General features: G+C 41.9%; 1 protein-coding gene across 1 annotated transcript in view; it reads left to right on the forward strand.

Annotated features, from left to right (window-relative positions):
• Positions 1-3630: 3630 nt before the first annotated feature.
• LOC104949055 (voltage-dependent P/Q-type calcium channel subunit alpha-1A-like) overlaps positions 3631-20303 on the forward strand; it is an 18823-nt gene continuing 2150 nt past the window's right edge. The window contains exon 1 of the mRNA XM_010775335.1: positions 3631-5357. Coding sequence (XP_010773637.1) covers positions 5038-5357 — 320 coding nt within the window. The 5' untranslated portion in view covers positions 3631-5037. The remainder of the gene's footprint in view (positions 5358-20303) is intronic.

Raw genomic sequence — 20303 nt, forward strand, 5'->3', positions numbered from 1 at the left:
TGTGTGTGTGTGTGTGTGTGTGTGTGTGTGTGTGTGTGTGTGTGTGTGTGTGTGTGTATGCAGGAGGACGGTGTGTACAGCCTGGTGAATGAAGCTCCTCCGCTGCAGGCGCTTCATCTGAAAGAAAAAGAGAGCCTCGCAGCTGCACAACAACCAGCACAGCGCCCCCCGCTGGTGAGACACACACACACACACACACACACACACACACACACACACACACACACACAAAATGAGTTAGATTATAAATTCATCTGTAACCTATTTTAGATTTAAACATTAAAAGATGATTTGTTCAACTATTGAGCTCTTTGTGAAAAAAACGTAATTCAATTTTATATCATGATAATTCAAAGGAATTCATTAGAAAAAATGTTTTACAGACACCCTCGCCACAGACCCCACATAAAGACTCCAAATGCAGAATCTGACCCAATTCTCTCTGGTTGGACACTTCCATCTTCACCTTACTTTTCACTATGGTTACGTAAACATGAAAGTTATTGTTAGTGCGTTTTTGACACATAATTTACTGAAAGATGGCTGCAAACCATACTTTGCTGTATATGATGTTGACCAGCCTTGCAGGGCTGTACATGGAAGTCTGCATTGGTTCTGTGGAGGACCGGGTTCAGCAGGGGCGGAGTGCTCTACATGCATTCAGCCATTGAATTATTCAGCCTTATGAATCATTGAGTCTCGACACTCCTTTTTAGGCCCTCGCGTCAGAGCTCCAGCCTCACAGCTACCTACCATATGAACATCTGAAGGAAGGACAACAGAGAACAGTTATCAGAAGTACATGTATCCATCTATATGAGCAGAATAATTACATTTTATTTAAGAAGATGCGGTTGTTGACGCTAACGCTTACTCACAGATTTCAGCATCCAAACAAAATCGACCTGAAGGCAATCACTTAAATCACTGAATGACACCTAAATATATAATACTATTTTAATGATGGTGACAAGCCTAAGTGTTGTCATATAATTGTATTTGATTGCAAAAAGCATTTATGTACCCCTTTCTTAAAAAAAAGAACATTTTAGTTCTTGACAAATGTACACTCACAAAGATACTGCAGTACAACAGGCAGGCAGCCTACATCATGTTGCATTATTTTTCTCTGCCAAGTCTATAAATACACAGAGATGCTCGTGTATGTCTATGTCTTCTATAGAGACAGTGTATGTGTTCTTGTGAGGTAACAATGTTTAATGCATGTTGCTGCTCCTCAGTGCTTCTGCTGCTGCTGGCTGTGTGGAATAACAGGTTTGGACAGAAGGCTGCTGGCTCTGAAGGGCAATAGATCATTTCACAGATCGACATACCCAAACATAAACACACACTTTTGTGAACACACACGTACACAAGATACAACAGCACAACACATTGGAAGACCATTTTAAAAAAATCAGAAATAAAATACATTCAGTCCTCACCGTATCATGTATTTTTTGTAGGTCTTTTGCAGATTTTTCAGAGAGCTGAGATGAGACAGTGACAAACTGCATCCACTGTTTGAACACCCATCGCATCATTCGTATGAATAATATGAACTAGATTAAACTGTAAGGCATAATTACATCGTTTTGGTTGTTTTGTACTAAAGAAAATATTGGTTTAAAAACAATGAATCTAATATAATGGATGCTGATGACGTTGACCTAATCTTTTATTTTCAATAAAAATGTAGAGGGGGTAGGACCAGAACAGTGTTTAAGCTTCTTCGTGCCCCTGTTGAACATGACAGAGACTTTTTGAGTATTTATTTTATTTGTTGTCTTTATGTACCTTGAACGTTTTTTTGTTGTTGTTCTGCTTCTCTTTGATTTAATTATTATAATTATTGTTTGTTTTGTTTCTGACATGTTCAATAAATGGACTAATAAGGCATCATATAATTACATACAGGTTTGTGCATTTCTTTGCAAATTATACATCTCATAATGATTTGTTCTTTTTTTCTAATGCGTTTCTTTGGGATTATAAGCTTATGTTTTAATGCAAAAAAACCTATATAACACACTACAGAAAAGTGAAACCCCCCAAAAGCCTATACGGCCCCTTTCAGATGCTTAAATGTCTTGTTAAGGCGCTCTCCATGGCCCTGATAGCACATTATGGAATGTGTGCTGATGTTGGTGCTGTCCATGGTCCTTAGAATGATATCAACATTAGAAATGGCTATCTCCATCTATCTATCTATATATCTATATATATATATATCAGCCTGGTTTTCTCTCTCTCTCTCCTTCATGCCCTTGGTGGGGTCAGCCTAACTCTCACAGCAGGAAGCCTTGCTAAAGTGGACACAAGGAAAAACGATCCCTTTCTAACATATCGAATAGACATTTAAGGTTGTGCTGTTATTGATCGGCGTTTGCACGTGTAATGTTACATTACCAATTCAATTTCTTCAAAGGGGTAGATGAATTCTCCCGGCCATCCTTAAATCTGTATGTATGACCATTTCCCATTCACTGAGGCGGATATTTACTGGAGTCAATAAATTAGGTCACATAATAGAGTAAAATAATGTCGTATTAAGATGATGTGGGCTGCTGGGGGTTAGGGTAACGTGGCACCAGTTTACTGAGTGCCTCAGGACATTCATTGAATATAAGACAGTCTTTGCAATCACTCTCAATGAACAGCAAATCCAATAAAGGCTTCGCTTCTATCAAAGACAATAGTTATTCATAGTAAAACTGAATATGTTTCACCATTAACATTGCAGTGTTGGGCATAGAATTAGTGTATTGAATTTCTTTGGGGGGAAAAACTTGTCTTAAAGGGATCGCAGATCTTATAATATATCGGCATTGTCCCTTCACTTTGTCTTTGTTATGTCATTGACAATATTTGTACCTATAACACATATTGTCGCACCTTGGCTCCCGTGTTTTGAAGCCATGAGAAAGGCCCAGAAGAGAGGAGAGGAGAGGAGAGGAGAGGAAAGGAAAGGAAAGGAAAGGAAAGGAAAGAAAAGGAAAGGAAAGGAAAGGAGAGGAGAGGAGAGGAGAGGAGAGGAGAGTCAGTGAAGAACATCCTCGACTTGGTTTCGGGGGAGGGAGGGAGGAGAGAGCTCTCTTCGTCCATTAATTTCCAAATGTCTGTTGCTAAGAATAGCCTCCCCCTCCACCTTCCCTAACAAACACACGCAGACTCACGCGCGCAAACTTAGACGCGCATGTACTCTCTCTCACGCGCCCGTGTGCGCGCAGTCATTGTGAGCTTTGGTTGCAGCTGTATCTTTGCACAAGCTGCATGATGCCAACACCCCTCCTCTCCGTCACACGCGCATCTGGCTATAATGAGCCTTCTTATTAGGTCTTTATGAAGTATCCATACAGAGGTGGACGGAAATGAGAAACACCTAGTTGTCACCTCACTTTCTACGCCAACAGGCTCTTTTACGCATTATCTGAGATACTACATATGGAGTTGGGCTGCTTGAGAGGTACCGTCCAACTGGTCAGGGCTGCAGCCTGAAGAACCTTAAAATAAACAGGCTATGTCGATGCCTCCCTGCGTGACATACGTCTGCAAGTTGGACAGGCTGCGTGCATCATGTGCTGCGGCTGCAGAACCGAGCAGGCTCACATTATAGTTCACACACACTGAGAGACAACGATTTCGTGTGCGGTGCGACTTATTTGATTTATAGGCAGACACCGGCTATAATTCCAAAAAAACAGCCGGTCCCCTCCCTTTTCATTTTTTTTCTTCATCCATTCACCGATCCATCTATCCGTCCGTCCGTCTGTCCCTCCTCCTCCTCCCCTTGGGGCTGCTGGACGACGAGCGAGGAGGCCGTGAGGAACGCTCTACCCATACTCCAATGAGAGAGAGAGAAAGGACGCTCTGCCAGGACATTTGGGCTTATCAGTGCGGACGAAGGTAGACTTTTCGGGGCGGGGATGGTGAGGGACTTTCTCGGCACTACTGCACTTCGAACAGCCAAACCAAGATCATGAGAGGGTGTAAGACGGCGAAGAAGCGGCCGGCATACCCTTGTCTTTGACGACGCGGTCCGTGTGTCCCTTTCTCAGCTTCTGGATGGCCGCGCAGGTGACGGAGAGAAGATGATGGATGCAACGAAGGAGGATGTTATTGAATTCGTTTGAGAACATTATTTGATCTTCAACGCTCGACAACAATGACACTGATATTTCAAAGGAAAACGGTATTTTTCTTTCACCTTTCTCCTCGAGATTGTCTAGTCTGAATAATACGCATTAATAACAAATGTCACAATATCCTGGTATCAAGGCTTGTCAGAGCGCACTAGTAAAACAACTGTAAGGTGGTGGGAGCCCCATTATTGCCACATTGTGCCAAACATTGCGGATGTTTTAATTAAATAAATAATAGTTGCTTTTTCCCTTTTCGATGCCTTTTAAGTCTCTGTTTCCAAAATGCCAAGTTGGACGCTAGTGACGGCCGTAGCTCTAGGCTGTTAATTATTTTCAGATTTATATTCGAAATCAGATTTATTGAGGCCTGTGTGATATTAAAGGCGTTTACATTTCGATTACACGCTGTTATGAGAGTAAAGGAATAAATCGTCCAGAAAGGTGCAGGAGGCTGCGGTGCGCTCTGATACAGGCATGAACCATGGAGAACATGAAACATTCATGTTAAGTCGCTACAGTCTCCCCATGATTTCATGTTGGGGGCGAATCCTGCTTCATACGGACATAAGAACCGACTTAGACTGAGACACCCCACAGCACTACCCCACAGTGCAACGAGTCAGCCAAACGACCGCACATTTCATTTCCTCACACCCACAATTGGCCGTTGGCAGAGACGCACCGAGAAGGAGACAGTACATGGGCGTCCTCGTCTGCTAAAAGCATCATATAACTGCTCGCCGGGTGCAGGTGTTCAGCATTAGACCAACAAGACAACCCGTTGTGCATATGAGACGTTCCGATCCAGATGGGATGTAATGTTGTGTGGCTGCACAGCTGAGCATTGGTCTCCTTCTCCGCTGCTTCGTGAAGATTGGATTTCGGTGTCCAGAGAATGGCGCGGTTTGGAGATGAGGTACCGGCCAGGTATGGTGGAGGGCCCGGCGGAGGGGGCCAGGGTGGCCGCGGTGGTGGCAGGCAAGGAGGACCCCACGGACACGTTCATGGACACGGACACGGCCATGGCCACGGTGCACCCGGAGGGCCCGGGGTCCAGAGAGTGTACAAGCAGTCTATGGCGCAGAGAGCCCGGACTATGGCCCTCTATAACCCCATCCCCGTGCGCCAGAACTGTTTCACTGTCAACCGCTCGCTATTCATTTTCAGTGAGGATAACTTCGTCAGAAAATACGCCAAAAAGATCACCGAATGGCCATATCCTTTACCTGGTACAGTGAGTAAAAGCTGATAATGTAGGCCCTGCTGGAGGATCAGGTATATGTGCAGACAGTGTCTGATTGGATGATTCACATGTTTTCTTATGCCATGAGTTAAAGTCATCATAACAAAGGTGTAAATGCATCAATGCAAGCCTGTGTGAGATATGTTACAGAAGGTGACAGAGGGAAAGCTGGAAGTGTAATTTATAGTTATAATTTAACCAGCGGCCTCTTTTACGAGGCTGTTGATCACCATCAATCACATTTGTTAGTAATTTCACGTCACAGTCGCGAGGGAACTGCTTGATATACACTTCCTGTGTGTGTGTTGCGTGTGTGGTGGTGGTGGTGGTGGTAGTGGTTTTTAGGGGGTGGGATGCGGAGGGGTGTAGGGGGCGCCGCTTGTTGCTGATGTCAGCATGTGCAGTAAAGGCCTAGCGCTGCTATAGAGAAGCAGGAGAGAGAGGGGGAGGGGAGGAAAGAAGGAAAGGTGGGAGAGACCTAGAGAGAGAGATACAAATAAGCATCCACAATGATGGTGTGTGTTTGTTTGTGTGTGTGTGTGTGTGTGTGTGTGTGTGTGTGTGTGTGTGTGTGTGTGTGTGTGTGTGTGTGTGTCCTTCCTTGCAGTGATGCACATAACAGCTACCATATCAGCATGATACAGGTGTCTTTCAAGATATGGTGTGTGTGTCTGTGTGTGTGTGTGTGTGTTTGAGAGAGAGAGAGAGAGAGAGAGAGAAAGAGAGGGAGAGAAGGAGAGAGGGTCAGGCATATGAGTGTGAGTATGGTAGGATATTAACTTGTGCATTGACACAATATTTAATTTGTCCCCCACTTTTGAGCCACCTCTTAATCACACAAGCTGCAGGTGTCACTATATGAATGTGCCACCATTTCAAACTGTGCGTGCGTGTGCATGTGTACTACAACCGCTAAGCGTGACAGCGTTACATTTCAAGCAATTCCTTGTTTTTCCATCTTTCATGAAAACCAGCACGTATTGCACCATTCGGGGGGGGAGAAAATAGAAACTGATTCAAGCATTTCCATTTGCAGGATTTGTGTATGTCTGTGTGAGTGCATGCAAATGCGGAAGTAAGTTTCTGTGTGAGTGTTAATGACAAGAGGGGAAATTGAAGTAATGATTGTATTGATCCATGCTGATGCTTGAGCCGTGACATAACACACTAATTGGGCTGCTCTGGTAAAATGCAGGAGCTACTTATAGTGCCTCTGAATCATGTCTATTCACCATTTAAATGACAGATGTGTGTGTTAGTGAGGGAGAGTGTGTGTTCAGAAAATCTGTATTTTCATAGAGTACCTTTACAAAATACAGATTTAATAACTCTAACTGCAGTCTCAAAGTAGTACATTTATTTTGAATGAAAGTAGTAATTTGTATAATGTTCTCATAGGATTGATTACTTACTTTTTGGCAAAACATTTGGGGATTTGCGTGTTACTTTGGTTATTAGTCAGGATGTGTTTCAGCACTAAAAGTGTTTTTATCATGATAAAACTCTTGAGACTGTTGCAATGATTTCCACCTTGACTGTGCTAATAACAAAATAGAGAAAGAATAACATTAGTGAAAATAATTGGTGGGTCTCCTGGTAACTTGATCCAACATGTAAGGCACTAGGGAATGCAAAGGAAAGTATAGATTTTCTTGTATTGGCCTTTGAAATAAATACTTTCTACAGTGGCTCAAGCTATTTGGTTAAAGTTCAAACAACTTTTCTTTGAGTGGCAAGTTGCAATTTACCTATTTTTTAAATAGGACATTTTGACATGTTGGAAAAGCCACTTTGTAAATAATAAAAAACAATGATGGCTGAATTCCAGTTTCTGGTTCTTGGTAATGTGCAGGCTGACTCACTGTCACAATGTCACAGCTTTCAGCGACACATGAATAACACTGTGCCATTGTTCATGTTATTAGTAACACCTGTGCCTTTCCTACTATGACAGGTGGTCTGTTGGGAAAGAAATGACATGCCTCACTGCACAAACTGTCATATAGCTGATCCCACTCAATACTTTTCCTTTTTCCCCATTTGTATATTTGGCAGCATAGCGAATGTCCATAGCCCTTTGATGACAGGTCTAGGGAAGGCAGGAAGGCCAAAGAATAAAGTAAATACATTAACTTCTTTATGTAAGGAATAAGTGTGAGCATGAACAGAAGTACAAAATAAATATGTTGTACAGTGCAAAGCTGTAAAATGAATACAATTGTTAGGTTAATCGCATATCACAAGTCTTCAGCTGAACGTGTTAAACTGTTGATTACAAGACATAAGAATGCTTGGTGCATTTGACACATGTTTTATTCTATTTGCTTGACACAAGGATTGGTCTAGAGGAGGGTTTCAGATTATAGATTTTTCTGAAGTTCCTCTTTTGTATCCATTCCTGATAATAAACGTCTTTCAGATATAGTCTCAACACCAGCGGTATTTGAAGAAAAAACATGAACACCAGTTTGATCTAATGTAATCCAACACAATAGCTTGGCAATAACTCCTCCCTTTGTGAGGCTTATAATGTTCAATATTTGCTGAGATTGTGTCAGGGTGTTATTGATTCAATTTATCTGTAATTTCTGAAGCTGTGCATTGTGGTGTTGTTGTTTATAGGATTGTAATAAATTGCGTGGTGTGGCTTGAACAGCATTTTATCCCCTTCACCAGAGAATTCATTCACATTACACTGTCCATTCTCTGTGTAACCTTGTCTGTTGTGGGCAATCTTGAGTACGTTTGAGATACAGTTGACGTTATTGTGTGGCCTAATGTGGGGAATCTAACCAAGCTGAGGCTATAGGGAACAAAATAACCTTCATGATGAAATGCTATTTTGAGATTTTTCATAACCTACTTCAATCGATATTCCAAAGACAAAAACCCACAGCATCCTTTGAAACTCTTCCAGTAAAAGTCTCATTAAAAACACTGTATTAAATCACCCATTTTTATGTTAAGGATTGAGTTATATCTGCCTGATTCCTGTTTAATTGCCTGTTGAATGGATTAGGTTCAACTAAATTATCTAATGTGCTAAAAGCTTGACACGCTTGAGGTAGTCCTCACTCTGCAGAAGGTGATAATTCCCCTAACAATCATAGGTTCATTTCAGGTAACACCAGACCTCACTGTGGACACTGTAATGTGATTTGATATTCTGCACATCCATATAATTGACAGAAAATGTATACTAGATTGAGTTAAAGTAGATTTTCCAATCGATTGGTTATATTAACCTCAACCAAAAGCCCTTTATCTATTTTAACCACCCTTTTTTCATTTTGGAGTAAAAGAGTAGCCCTCTGAAATCCACCATTGAAATGTCCCCACCACAGATAATGCATCGGCATAAATAAATGATATACTTTATATGCCGTCATATCGCAGAAACAATAAAAAAGCAGGGTACTGGCAAATATTGAACATTAGTGGACCCAAAAGTAACCTTCTGAATATGGTACCCTTATTCAATGTCCTTCTCCGACCATTCATTGCAGGTTAATGTAAATATTAATGTAACGCAATGTAGAAAAGGTCAGAAATATGATTGGTAGGCTATAGTTTATTAAAATGCTTAGGAGGATTCATTCATTAGAACCTGCAGCCAACAGAAGTGCATTTCATTTAACTGACCGATGTTTCACTGAATAGTCATTAAAGCAATGTTTTGATTCAACAGATGCATAAGTCTCAGTGGATTCACTATTCAGCAGAATTATGACCCGCGGCTTTATTTATTTGTGAACAGTCTGGACCCATGGGAGTACCATATAAATAACCATTCTCTAACATCCACATTTAGATACAATATACAGATATTTGGTTGTTTAATTAGAATTACAGAGTTCAGGGGGCTACTGTGACATTTTCTTATTGGGAACAAGTGGTAGGCAAATAGTGTCTTGTGGAATATAATAAATAACTGGATGTACACTTACAGACTGAACTACACAAAAAGAGCATAGTGGTTATCCAACCTTAGAATGTTTGCATGCATTAGAATAAAGGTACTTTCATACAATTTAATTATATTCATCCTTAATCATAGCCCTGGATGTTATTTTTTTGATCCGCAACACTACAGCCACCTTTTGTTCATTTACGGTAGCCTACATCTCTTTGCGTGCTTCTGTCCACAAGTAACGTCTTCAGTCCGTGTGAAATACCCCACCTGCCTCGAAACTTCTTTATTCGGAAAAACAAGGCGGCTTTCGGTAATGCTTTTGGCAGGAGCAGTCAACAAGCAGTGAGTAGCCTACAGCTAACGTTAGCACCTAGGTCGACTTCCAAAATAAACTAAAAGCTAACTTATTCCAGTTAAAGGACGTAAATGAGGCCATGTGGCTTTATTTACAAGGACGTAACTATTGAAAATTGCAAACTAACTCACTGACGCTGGAACTCAGGTTACTAAAATGACACCCAACCTGCAACATTTTCGTTAAAAAGGACTAGCTTCAAGTTATTCAGTTTATCACTCAATGTTACGGTATTTAGCATAATGTGTTATCCTTGTGCATATAATTATGTGCATGTTATCTTATGGATTTGGACATTTACATAACAGCCATATTGTTTGAAATTGAATCCCATTTAATTGTTGTTTTGTGAGAGAGTGGACCATAATATCAAATCACCCGAGAATTCATGCCCCAGAACTATTGCACATAATAGTGTAGTAAAACAAGAATTGTATTTGTGCTAGTGTCCTTATCATGTGCTCAGAAGTAACATATCATGTTGCGTGCTGAGGGAAAGTTGAAACTGGATCCTATCTGACATTAGAAATAAATTCCCCATTGGCTGCTCCACTGACCTTTGACCCTGAATGTCTATTTGACCTTTTCAAATCCATACCAGGAGTAAATGTAATCCATGAAGCCCTGCATATGGTTTTCTATGTATTCTATGTTTGTTTCTGTGTAGATTTGTATGAGATGGCAGCTAAGTTCAAAATATGCCCATCTGCAGAACACACATTTTTTCACCTGCAAGCATGAACCCACATAAACAAACCCTCTAATATTCATCCCGAAACTCATGGAATACACACACCATGATACGGTGTTGCCTGCGTCATCAGCGTTCACTTAAGTGTGTTTCCTGTGCTGTGTAATTGGAGAGGAAGTCGATAATGTTCGAGCTATCTATAGTTATGAGCTCAATAAGAAATAATATAATACAAGAAATGGGTTTCCTAAATAACCACACTTCCCTAATCATAAAATGTTAAATGAGATAAACCGTTGTATTATATAACCAATGATCAGCAATATATATAAGCTGTCGACATGAGTGTTTTTTATATGGTTGTGGTGTGTGTGCTGAGTGAGTCATGTGCCTTCATGTCTAAGGTCTCTGTCGGATCCATACGACCCAGAGTCAATGATAAATCAAATGACTATTCCATATATGTTTCATCTCAGCTGTTTCACTGAGTAGTTAACCCCCCTTCTGTGTCTTTAAATGGGCCCTATTATGCTCCTTTTTCAGGTTCATATACATTTGTATTATGTCTCTCTACTATGCTTTAATGTTCCAAAAGTGATTTATTTTTCTCATACTTATTGTGCTGCATCAACTCTGTTCACCCTATCAGAGAAACTCCCTCTGGCGTGAACTTTGGGATTTTAGTCTTTGCATACCATTTACATGCACACAAACCTATATAACACACTACAGGAATGAGGAAACCCCAAAAGCACAATAGGGCCCATTTAATATAAAATACATTTGATAAAACACACTTGTTAGCAGACTGGTCTCCAGATGTGATCCTTAAAGGTCCCATGTCATGGCCATTTCCACTGATCATAATTCCATTGTTGAGGTCTACTAGAATAGATTTATATTGTGCAATTTTCCAAAATCCCTTTGGTTTCTCATACAGCATCTCTGTAAACTACGTGATTCACTGAATTTCACTGGCTCGTTGTAGCTCCAATAGCTCCAGCCCCCACCCTCCCTGTGAGCACAGTGTGCTCTGATTGGTCGGGACGTTGTGAATCGCGCTGAGCTCCGTGGAGGTGTGGTTTCCTTGTTTAGCGACAGCGAAACACAGCCAAACTCACCCTGAGCACACACAAAGTCACAGCCGAAGTAAAAACAATAAGTGTGGCTTGATATAAGAAAAAGGTTGATAAACGCTGTGAGAATGGGTCTGCAGAGAGAATTTCGCCGCGATCCCAACTGTCTGTTATCAGCCTGCAGCCAGGGAGGAGAGATCAGCAGAGCTGCCTGCACTGAGTGTGTGTGTGAGGAAGTCCGTGGATTGGTCAATTTGGACCAATCAGTTGGGGCTTAACGTAATAGCTCCGCAGACGTAACGTAACGGCTCCACGGATTGGTCCATTTGGTTCCGGGTAACGCATGACATCATGCGGTACCCAGAATAATCAATGGACAGTGACGTATCTCCAACGAGGCGTTTTGGGGAGGTATTTTCTGTGTTAGAGTTTTACTCGCTACAGGGTGTACTTTGAGGGGTTTTGACTCTACAGACCGTTTACATGCATAAAAACCTTCATAACACACAAGGGGATGGGTAATAACCGGAAAAGCATGACATGGGACCTTTAAGTTACATTACCAGAACATGTGCTGAAATATCTGCAGATGTTTGAATCATATATTTCTTGTATTTGAGTGTAAGTACGTTTAGATTGACTGAGCTTTCCTACACTTCCTGACGTGCAGGTTTGTGTAACGATTTTTGCGTTAATTACAGATTGTGTCAACAAATTGCCCGGGGAGTACTAAAATGTGTTTCAGTTGTAAGTCATTCCGGTTTTTGTTTCACATTCGTAGTGTGAACCTGAGCAGGCCACCACAGAATACTGAGGTTTCTCACTTCCTTTACATAATGTGATTCAGGTCCACAGATATACATAGCCTCAGTATACTGTAAAAGTGATTAAGAGAGACAGACGGGAAGAAAGTGAGACACACCCAGGAACAGAGCGAGAGAGACCTTGGTGATTTTGGGTGGATGTGGAGAGTCAGTGATCTACGTTCACTGCAGAATCTAAATTATGTATTGGCCTTTCTCCAGCTTGCAACTGTCAGCTGATAACTACACAGACTTAACGTCAGCTTAGTGTGTGTGTGTGTGTGTGTGTGTGTGTGTGTGTGTGTGTGTGTGTGTGTGTGTGTGTGTGTGTGTGTGTGTGTGTGTGTGTCTGTGTGTGTATGTTTGAAAATGTGTTTATTCATTTGCTAATAAGTCTCATTGCATAGTCTCTGGGTCAGTCATTCTTTTGTCACTTATTTTCTCTCTTAAATTGAAAAACCATGTCCACACAAGCACACAAGCACATGCACTCTTATAGTATCTCTATCTTTCGCACAAGGCTGCCTATGTAACACAAACTGCTTAAAAAGAGCACTTCTTAGTAGAACTACACCACCCCCTTTCTTTTCTCCCTCGCGCTCTAACGTTGCTCTGACGTTGCTCAAACGTTGCTCTGACGTTGCTCTTTGGAAATAATATACAGCATAACCATGAAGCAAACAGTATGTGTGTGTTTGTGCTTTTTTGTGGCCAAACCATTAACATTTTTCTCTCAGATGTTGGGCAAGGTGTTAAATGCAGAAAGTGAAGGGTATAGTTCTCTGGGATAAAAGGAGCTTTTCTAGGAGAGGGAGTAGGAGGGGGGGAAAGGGTGAGAAAGAGAGATGAGGTAAAAATCGGTTCCTGCTCTGCTTCTAATGTGCAGCCCAATAGTGAGAAAGAACAGGGAGATGGACTAGGGAGTGATGGAATTAAAGACAAGAGGGGGGGGGGAAGACAGAAACATTATAGAGAGGGGTAGACTAATGAGAAACCATAAAGAGTCAAACTGCCTGTCTGCATATAAATCATTTAACACAAAGCGCTGCAGAGTCATGCACTCAGGGTTGGCTAGCTACAGTACGGCCGGAGCACAAACTTGTTTTTGTCACTTAGACTGCCCGGACGATGCATTGACCGCAATAACAACCCTAAACTCGCAGTGGAGTTTTTGCCAGTGTCACAAACACACTTTCCCCCTCATTCTACTTGAACTCCCCTCTCTCTTTGACTCAGAGGAATGAAGTGTTGTCCCCTTGTCTCATGATTCACTACCTGTACTTTCTGTGATTTGCCCAAAGCTTATCCATCTTTACTTCTTGTTTCTCTCCACTCCCCTCGCCCCCACTGCCTCTCGTCATCCCTCTGAGCGCCCGACTCCGCCTTTTGGGTTGCTAATTTAAAACATTAGTTTTGAGGTTTGGAGGGTGCTTTGCAGAACATCCTGACAGATGCAAGTCTTGTTGTGTTTAGTTCGCTCATCATGGTTTGCAATCGTATGTGTGTGTGTGTGTGTGTGTGTGTGTGTGTGTGTGTGTGTGTGTGTGTGTGTGTGTGTGTACCCCGTGGCCTCAATCTGCCTACCTCATACCTTTGACTGGTAATAATGTGTGAATTGATCTGTATCCTGCGTCCCTCAGGGGCCGACTCGACACTGGGGTTTTCATGAGTACACACACACACACACAAATAAACACACACAAATACACACTCGCAGAACTAGAAACAATGTAGAGCTTATAAGAAAGCCTGATCTGTTTAGATTGCTTTTCCTCCTTTGTTTTTACACTTGGACGATATATTGTATTTTTCTCATTATGTGCGGTATGTATTTTTAATAGGCCTTTATCACAAAAGATATTATGACTCGTCACAGTAGGAAAAGCACAGGTGTACAAAATGAAAGGAATAATGGCTGGATTCTACTAAGCTTCTTTGATTTCAGGAGGTAAGAAAATAAGCGCCCATTTCTGTCTTGACAGTGACAGTAACTCTCGACAAATTGTTTCCTGTTTCTGTATTTTTTAACCATTAATATATACAAATATGTCTTATATTAGAGATACCAAAGGAGTACATATTGTGTTTTGTAAGCTATTGTCTAAGTAATGGTGATGTAAGAGTGTTTTTGTCCCCTGCAATGAACAGAAACTAGAAACAATGTCCATGTTGATTAACATATAGCGGGTCTGAGCTGAGGTCGCACACTCAAGACAAAGGTCGAGCCTTATTCTTATTCCAAGTGTGAAGTGACGTCCTTAGAGCCGTCCACTTGTGATCGGAGCACCAAAGACTCATGTGTATACCAATAATGAACCTATCAGTATTTTTAAGAATATAGGAATTGAAATAATTAATACAAAAAAGACAAAAGAAAATAAATTCACAGTTATCCCGTCTTCCTTTTAACGGCCAACATATTCATTTTTTATATCTTAACGTTGTGTCGGCAAAGCATTGTTTTACTGTTACCTTGTCTGGATGTGTGTGTGTGTGTGTCTTTGTGCTTGTGTGTGTGTACTGTACAGAAATATATCTGTCTGTCCTCCCACAGTGTTCTTACATAGAGGTGGAGGAACACTGAGGTCGTTATAGGGAGTGAGGCATCTACATTTCCCTCTCTGTCTTCCTTTCTCTTGACGTGTGAATCTTTATTTGTGTATTATGACCAATGGAGAGCGGAATATCTCTGAGACAATCTCATCACAGTTTACTGCTAACGTTACCCTATTTATATAGATTGATGTAAAGCGAGTGGAAGTGCAATGAAGCTTCTTATGGGGAGGAACTGTTCACCAGCATCAACTGGAAAGAACAAGCTCCACTGTTCCCAGATTGTAAATTGATCTTTGAAATCTGACGAATGCATCGCGCTGGCTGTTTTTTGATATACTGCAGATGGGTGCCCTTGTAACATATATGGCAATTGAGAAATGGAAGCAAAATCAATATTGAAACATGCTGCTGTGTTGCAAATACGGTATAAATCACAATAGAAATGTTGGTATTGCTGTTGGCTTGTTTATAATGCAGTAAAAAAAACGGACAGGCAGTGGTAATGGTGCCAGAAATGAGTTTTCTTAGTCATTATTGGTCGAATTATATTGCAAGACCTAATAGAGAATATAATAAATACACATGTTGCATTTACTTCTTTACCCGTATGCACATTGAATAGAAGATATATATTTTTCTCATACGTCTGTCTCCATCTCTCCCTTCTCTCTGCATTTTTCTCATTCCCTTTTTCTCTTAGCTGTGCATTCTGGCTCTGTTGAATAATTCAGTTTCAGTAGCTGGCTAGTTTGGATGTGTGTGTGTGTGTGTGTGTGTGTGTGTGTGTGTGTGTGTGTGTGTGTGTGTGTGTGTGTGTGTGTGTGTGTGTGTGTGTGTGTGTGTGTGGGGGATTGATTTTTCCTGTTTAGTGCTGGCTGTTACTAGACAAACCCTGCTGGAAAACCTGCACTCACACCTGCAGGCGTGCTGGCACACACACACCCACACACACACACACACACACACACACCACAACACACACACACGTTGGCAGGGAAAGAGCAAGTGACGTCGGGTATAATAACGCATTCAAGCTAACACACCTGCTGCCTTCCTGAACGAACAGCTCATGTTAAAAAAATAAACAACACATGCTACACTGATCTGTAAACTGCACACAGCCCACAACGCACACACTGCCGTCAGCATCTTGTACAAAGTGACAACTCAGCGTTATGTGGGTGGTGAGGGAGAGGCAGTGGCAGGGGTGAGACAGAGACGCAACATATGCCTTATGGAATAAACAGGCAGGAGAAGTGGGCGACTTTAAAGACCATACACACTGATGGATGCTAAATCAGACTGAAAGAGGCCAAGAGGGGCTAAACTGGCCTTCGGGCAACCCCCATTTGTTTGGCAACGCAGTCCAACATGGTGCCAAAGTGGGAAAACTGTAGAATCATTCCTTATTATGTAACACTGAGGCATGGTTTGGGTTTCATGTCAGACGGTGTTCTAATCATGGTTACATACTTTAATGTTTGATGCAACAGCAAAAATCAAAGGTTTTTGTTTTAGAGTATTGTCCCATGTGACTTTGCTTTTGAGTGGAGGCCATTTTCTTTGCTTTGGACGGCCTCCACTGCCAAATGAGAATACTGTAGGGAGGCAGAAGCAAAGTTAATTCCTCATTTTGGGATGAATTCATGTGAAATCATTTTTGCAAAGTGCTGCTTAAAATGTAGAGTCCATTTTAAGTATCGTGGATATTAGGATTCCTTGACTAAAGCTGGTAAAGAATAACTTATATCCGCTCGTATTTTGCATGAAAACGTTGATACATGTGAACTTTTAACTGCTCTTCTGCTTAAAATGTACGATGTGGGAACGAGGCGCTTCAACTGTTATCTCCTATGGCTGCTGATTATCGAAAATAATGAGATGGGTCTCAACCACAGTGCTTAATCCCATTAATGTTATCAAATCAGTGCTTCTGAGGGAAAAGTGACAAGAAAATGAAGTAATCATTTGAGCTGTTCCGCCAGCGCTCTGCTGCTTCTCAAGCAACAGAACATCATACATTATATTTGATTTGTTAAAAGGATTTTTGTTATGAGGTCTAACTTTATACCGTAAACAAATAGAGTGGTGCAGGGATGACTCATTGTTGTAGGCCGACCTGGAAGTTGGCAGGAAGGACAAAAAGAATATATTGTTTTTTAGGATTTTGGAATATTGCAAAAAAAAAGCGCTTTGGCGAACACATTTATGATTACAATTGGCAGAACACATTTGCTTTTAAACAAACTACATGACTGGTGCGTCAACACCGCTAAGCTAAAGGGTTGATGACCCTAAGTATTCACATTTTCTCACTTGTTAGCAACCGCTGCTTTTAGGACTCGTTAAGCATTGGATGTTCACCAGTGGGGAGTTTACTGACATATTTTATGACAAAATACGAACATCTCACAAGCCTAACCACATTAACCACAAACCTTATTTTGGAACGATGACCAAAAATTGACTTTGAAACCCAAGATGCTAAAATACTAGCTCATGTTCAGGTTTATGACTCATTCCTACACCGCTCTTTGCACAAGGTGATTTTTCTGCTAGATTCTTGACACTTATACGACCCCCTTTTTTTTGTACTTGTTCTTGACAACGTTTTCAAATTAACGTACAACAGTACACAAATAACCAGTGTGCTTTAACAGAAACAAACGGAACAGAAAGTGAGTGTCGGAGTGACAAAAGCCTGTGCTATCATGCTTGGTTTTATTAATAGGGAGGCTGGCACCTTCCCAAAGGGTAGCAGCTGGTCTGAACTTCTTTTGGCAGACAAGTGGAGTGAAGGGAAGTCAAGTGTAGTGTGTGTGTGTGTGTGTGTGTGTGTGTGTGTGTGTGTGTGTGTGTGTACAGTTATGTATGAAAATGTGTGCTTGAAAATGGCACGTGCATGGGGTTGAGAGAGGCAGTTCCGTGGAGGCAATTGAAAGGTGGACAGCATGTGTGTGTTTCATACATGTGTGTACTTGCCAGATTTCAGGATTCCAATTGTGAGGCACGAGTTGGATACAGAAAAAGGCACATATGCTCATGTGGAGGTGCGGAAATGGTTGAGGAGTCGATATATGGTCGCATGTGAGGGCTGCAGGGATTTTATACAGCACCACACACACAGTGGCATACATACATACTGTATGTGACAGCATGATGTATAGCCTCCCACCCACTCTTCCTTTTATTCCCCCCTCCCTCTCTATATATGTGGGTGTGTGTGTTCTGCCACTAACCTACTTTCGACACCGCTCAGAAGGAGAAAATACCGCAATACTCTCACACCCCTCCGTCATTCTCTCGCTTTACCCCTCATCCAGCGCTCTTCGTCTCTGCCCTTCTCTCTTCCTCACTGTTGTTTTCCCCCCTCTTCCTTCTCTCGCCTTTATTCCTAACCACTCACTCTTTTCAATCATGTCTGTGCCCCCAGGACAGGTTTCTTTCTTTCCTATACTCTCCTGCATTGAGCCCTCCATATCTTTTCCAACTAGCCTCTTGCTGTCCTCGTGCATCTGCTGACACCGCATCACATCCGATATTGAATGGAGATGGCATGATAGAGATAGGCATGATTGATGGGCGGACTCGGCGAGAGAGAAAGGTGGACTGAGGAGAGATGCAAGAAAGCGGCGGGGACACAAGGCGGAAAAGAGCTGAGAGGAAGAAAAATGAGAAAGAGAAAGAAGAATGTAAGAGGAGACGGGGGAAATAAGAGCAGAGAGGTATTGGGAAGAAGAGAGAGAAGGCTTAGCAGAGAGAAATATATCTGTGAGAAACAGGCAGGGGCTTTACTGAGGAATAGAGACGACAGAAGACAGAGTTAATATGAAGACTGTATGGAGCTGTGATGGACAAGGTGAATGAAAGGCCAGTGGAAGTGACCGAATGTACGTGTGCGTCATATGTCTTCGCCGGTGTACTTTGTGGGCCTTTTTTTGGGGAGACATCTCTATTTACGACCTGCTACAGTCCCCTTTAAAGTGCACACACACGCAAACACTCACACCTAGACGGATAATAAAAAGCAAGCATATGCAGAACCACGGGTAGAGCGAGAAACACCAGGGAGGCAAAAGAGAGAGAGACTGAGGACAAAGAAAACACTAGAAAGATGAAGGGTGGGAGAACGGAGCGAGATCAACATCTCTTTCTGCCTCTCCTTCTCCCTCTCCCTGATTCCTGCCTTGCTTTTAACTCTGTCATGCTGCTATATTTAGCCATTGAGGAAGAAGGAAGAGATTCATTATTGAATGGTGTATGGCAGGGTGTGAGTCATTTATTCATATTCTAGATTTTTAAATGTGTGTGCAAGGGCATCTTTAAAGGGGTAATAGACATCTTTTCAACTGATAACAAATGAGGAGGTCATGGCGTCATCTATGTACGATGATGTCAACTGTAATAGCTAGTGCTATCATTGAATAATAGCTTGTGACCCTGGACAGGTCACGCTGAATTTTGTTTACCATACTTATACAGGTTGTTCCCAAACCCCCAGGAAGAGCGCTAGCTGTTTATGCAAATGTAAGTAGTGGCCAAACGGGACCCGTTACGCGTTACCCGTTTACGTTCTAGTCCGTGACGTCATTTGGGCCCAAAACATACTTTTTCCCATTTCCCATTTCCCAGCCGAAAGCGGGAGATTGGAGGCGGGGCCTAAGGAAAAATAAAGTGCACATCGCATCCTCTATGGGCCCAGATACAGTTACATTTAAAGCTACAGTCGCTCCATTTAGGGCTTAATGCACCACTCCACTGAGCAACTCACATAGGAGGCCTTACATTGGGACTCTTTTGGGTTAGCTACCTAGTTACGAGGGAAAATGAAAGTATTATCCTAATATGGCTTTGGTTGTGCAATGGTTGATGTACTTCCTTTGTGCTCAAATCAAGCCTTAATCTCCCGTGAGATTGTACCTGGACAGGCAGAACGGCATACTGAATGCAAAGTCTAGAGGTAACCAATCTAAAGTTCTATAGCCATTACATTGTGCAATCAGCATTTACTTCATAATAATAAGTTGATGTTAAAACTGTTTTTTTTCTCCCCTTTTAAGAATACTTCCTCCTCTGACTGTTTCACACTACCGTATAGACATACATTACACACCCTGCGAGTGTAAAAAGGGAGCTAATCAAGTGGTAACATAACGCTAGGACAAAATGTGCCAAACATACACATCGAACAGTCATTGCTTATGATAAGCATTTCTAACACACACACACACACACACACACACACACACACACACACACACACACACACACACACACACACACACACACACACACACACACACATGCATATACATACTCACAGTTACACGCACCCTGTGCTGGGGGACAGGGAGGCTAATTGAGTGGTGCCCTGGGTGTTCTAGTAATGTGTGCACATGAGAAAAGAGTGCTCGAACAGATGATAGCACACACTCTCTCACACACACACACACACACACACACACACACCCGTGTACCCCGTGGCCTCAATCTGCCTACCTCATACCTTTGACTGGTAATAATG

Source organism: Notothenia coriiceps, unplaced genomic scaffold, assembly GCF_000735185.1.
Source record: "Notothenia coriiceps isolate Sejong01 unplaced genomic scaffold, NC01 NC01_scaffold00015627, whole genome shotgun sequence".
Classification (NCBI taxonomy): Eukaryota; Metazoa; Chordata; class Actinopteri; order Perciformes; family Nototheniidae; genus Notothenia; species Notothenia coriiceps.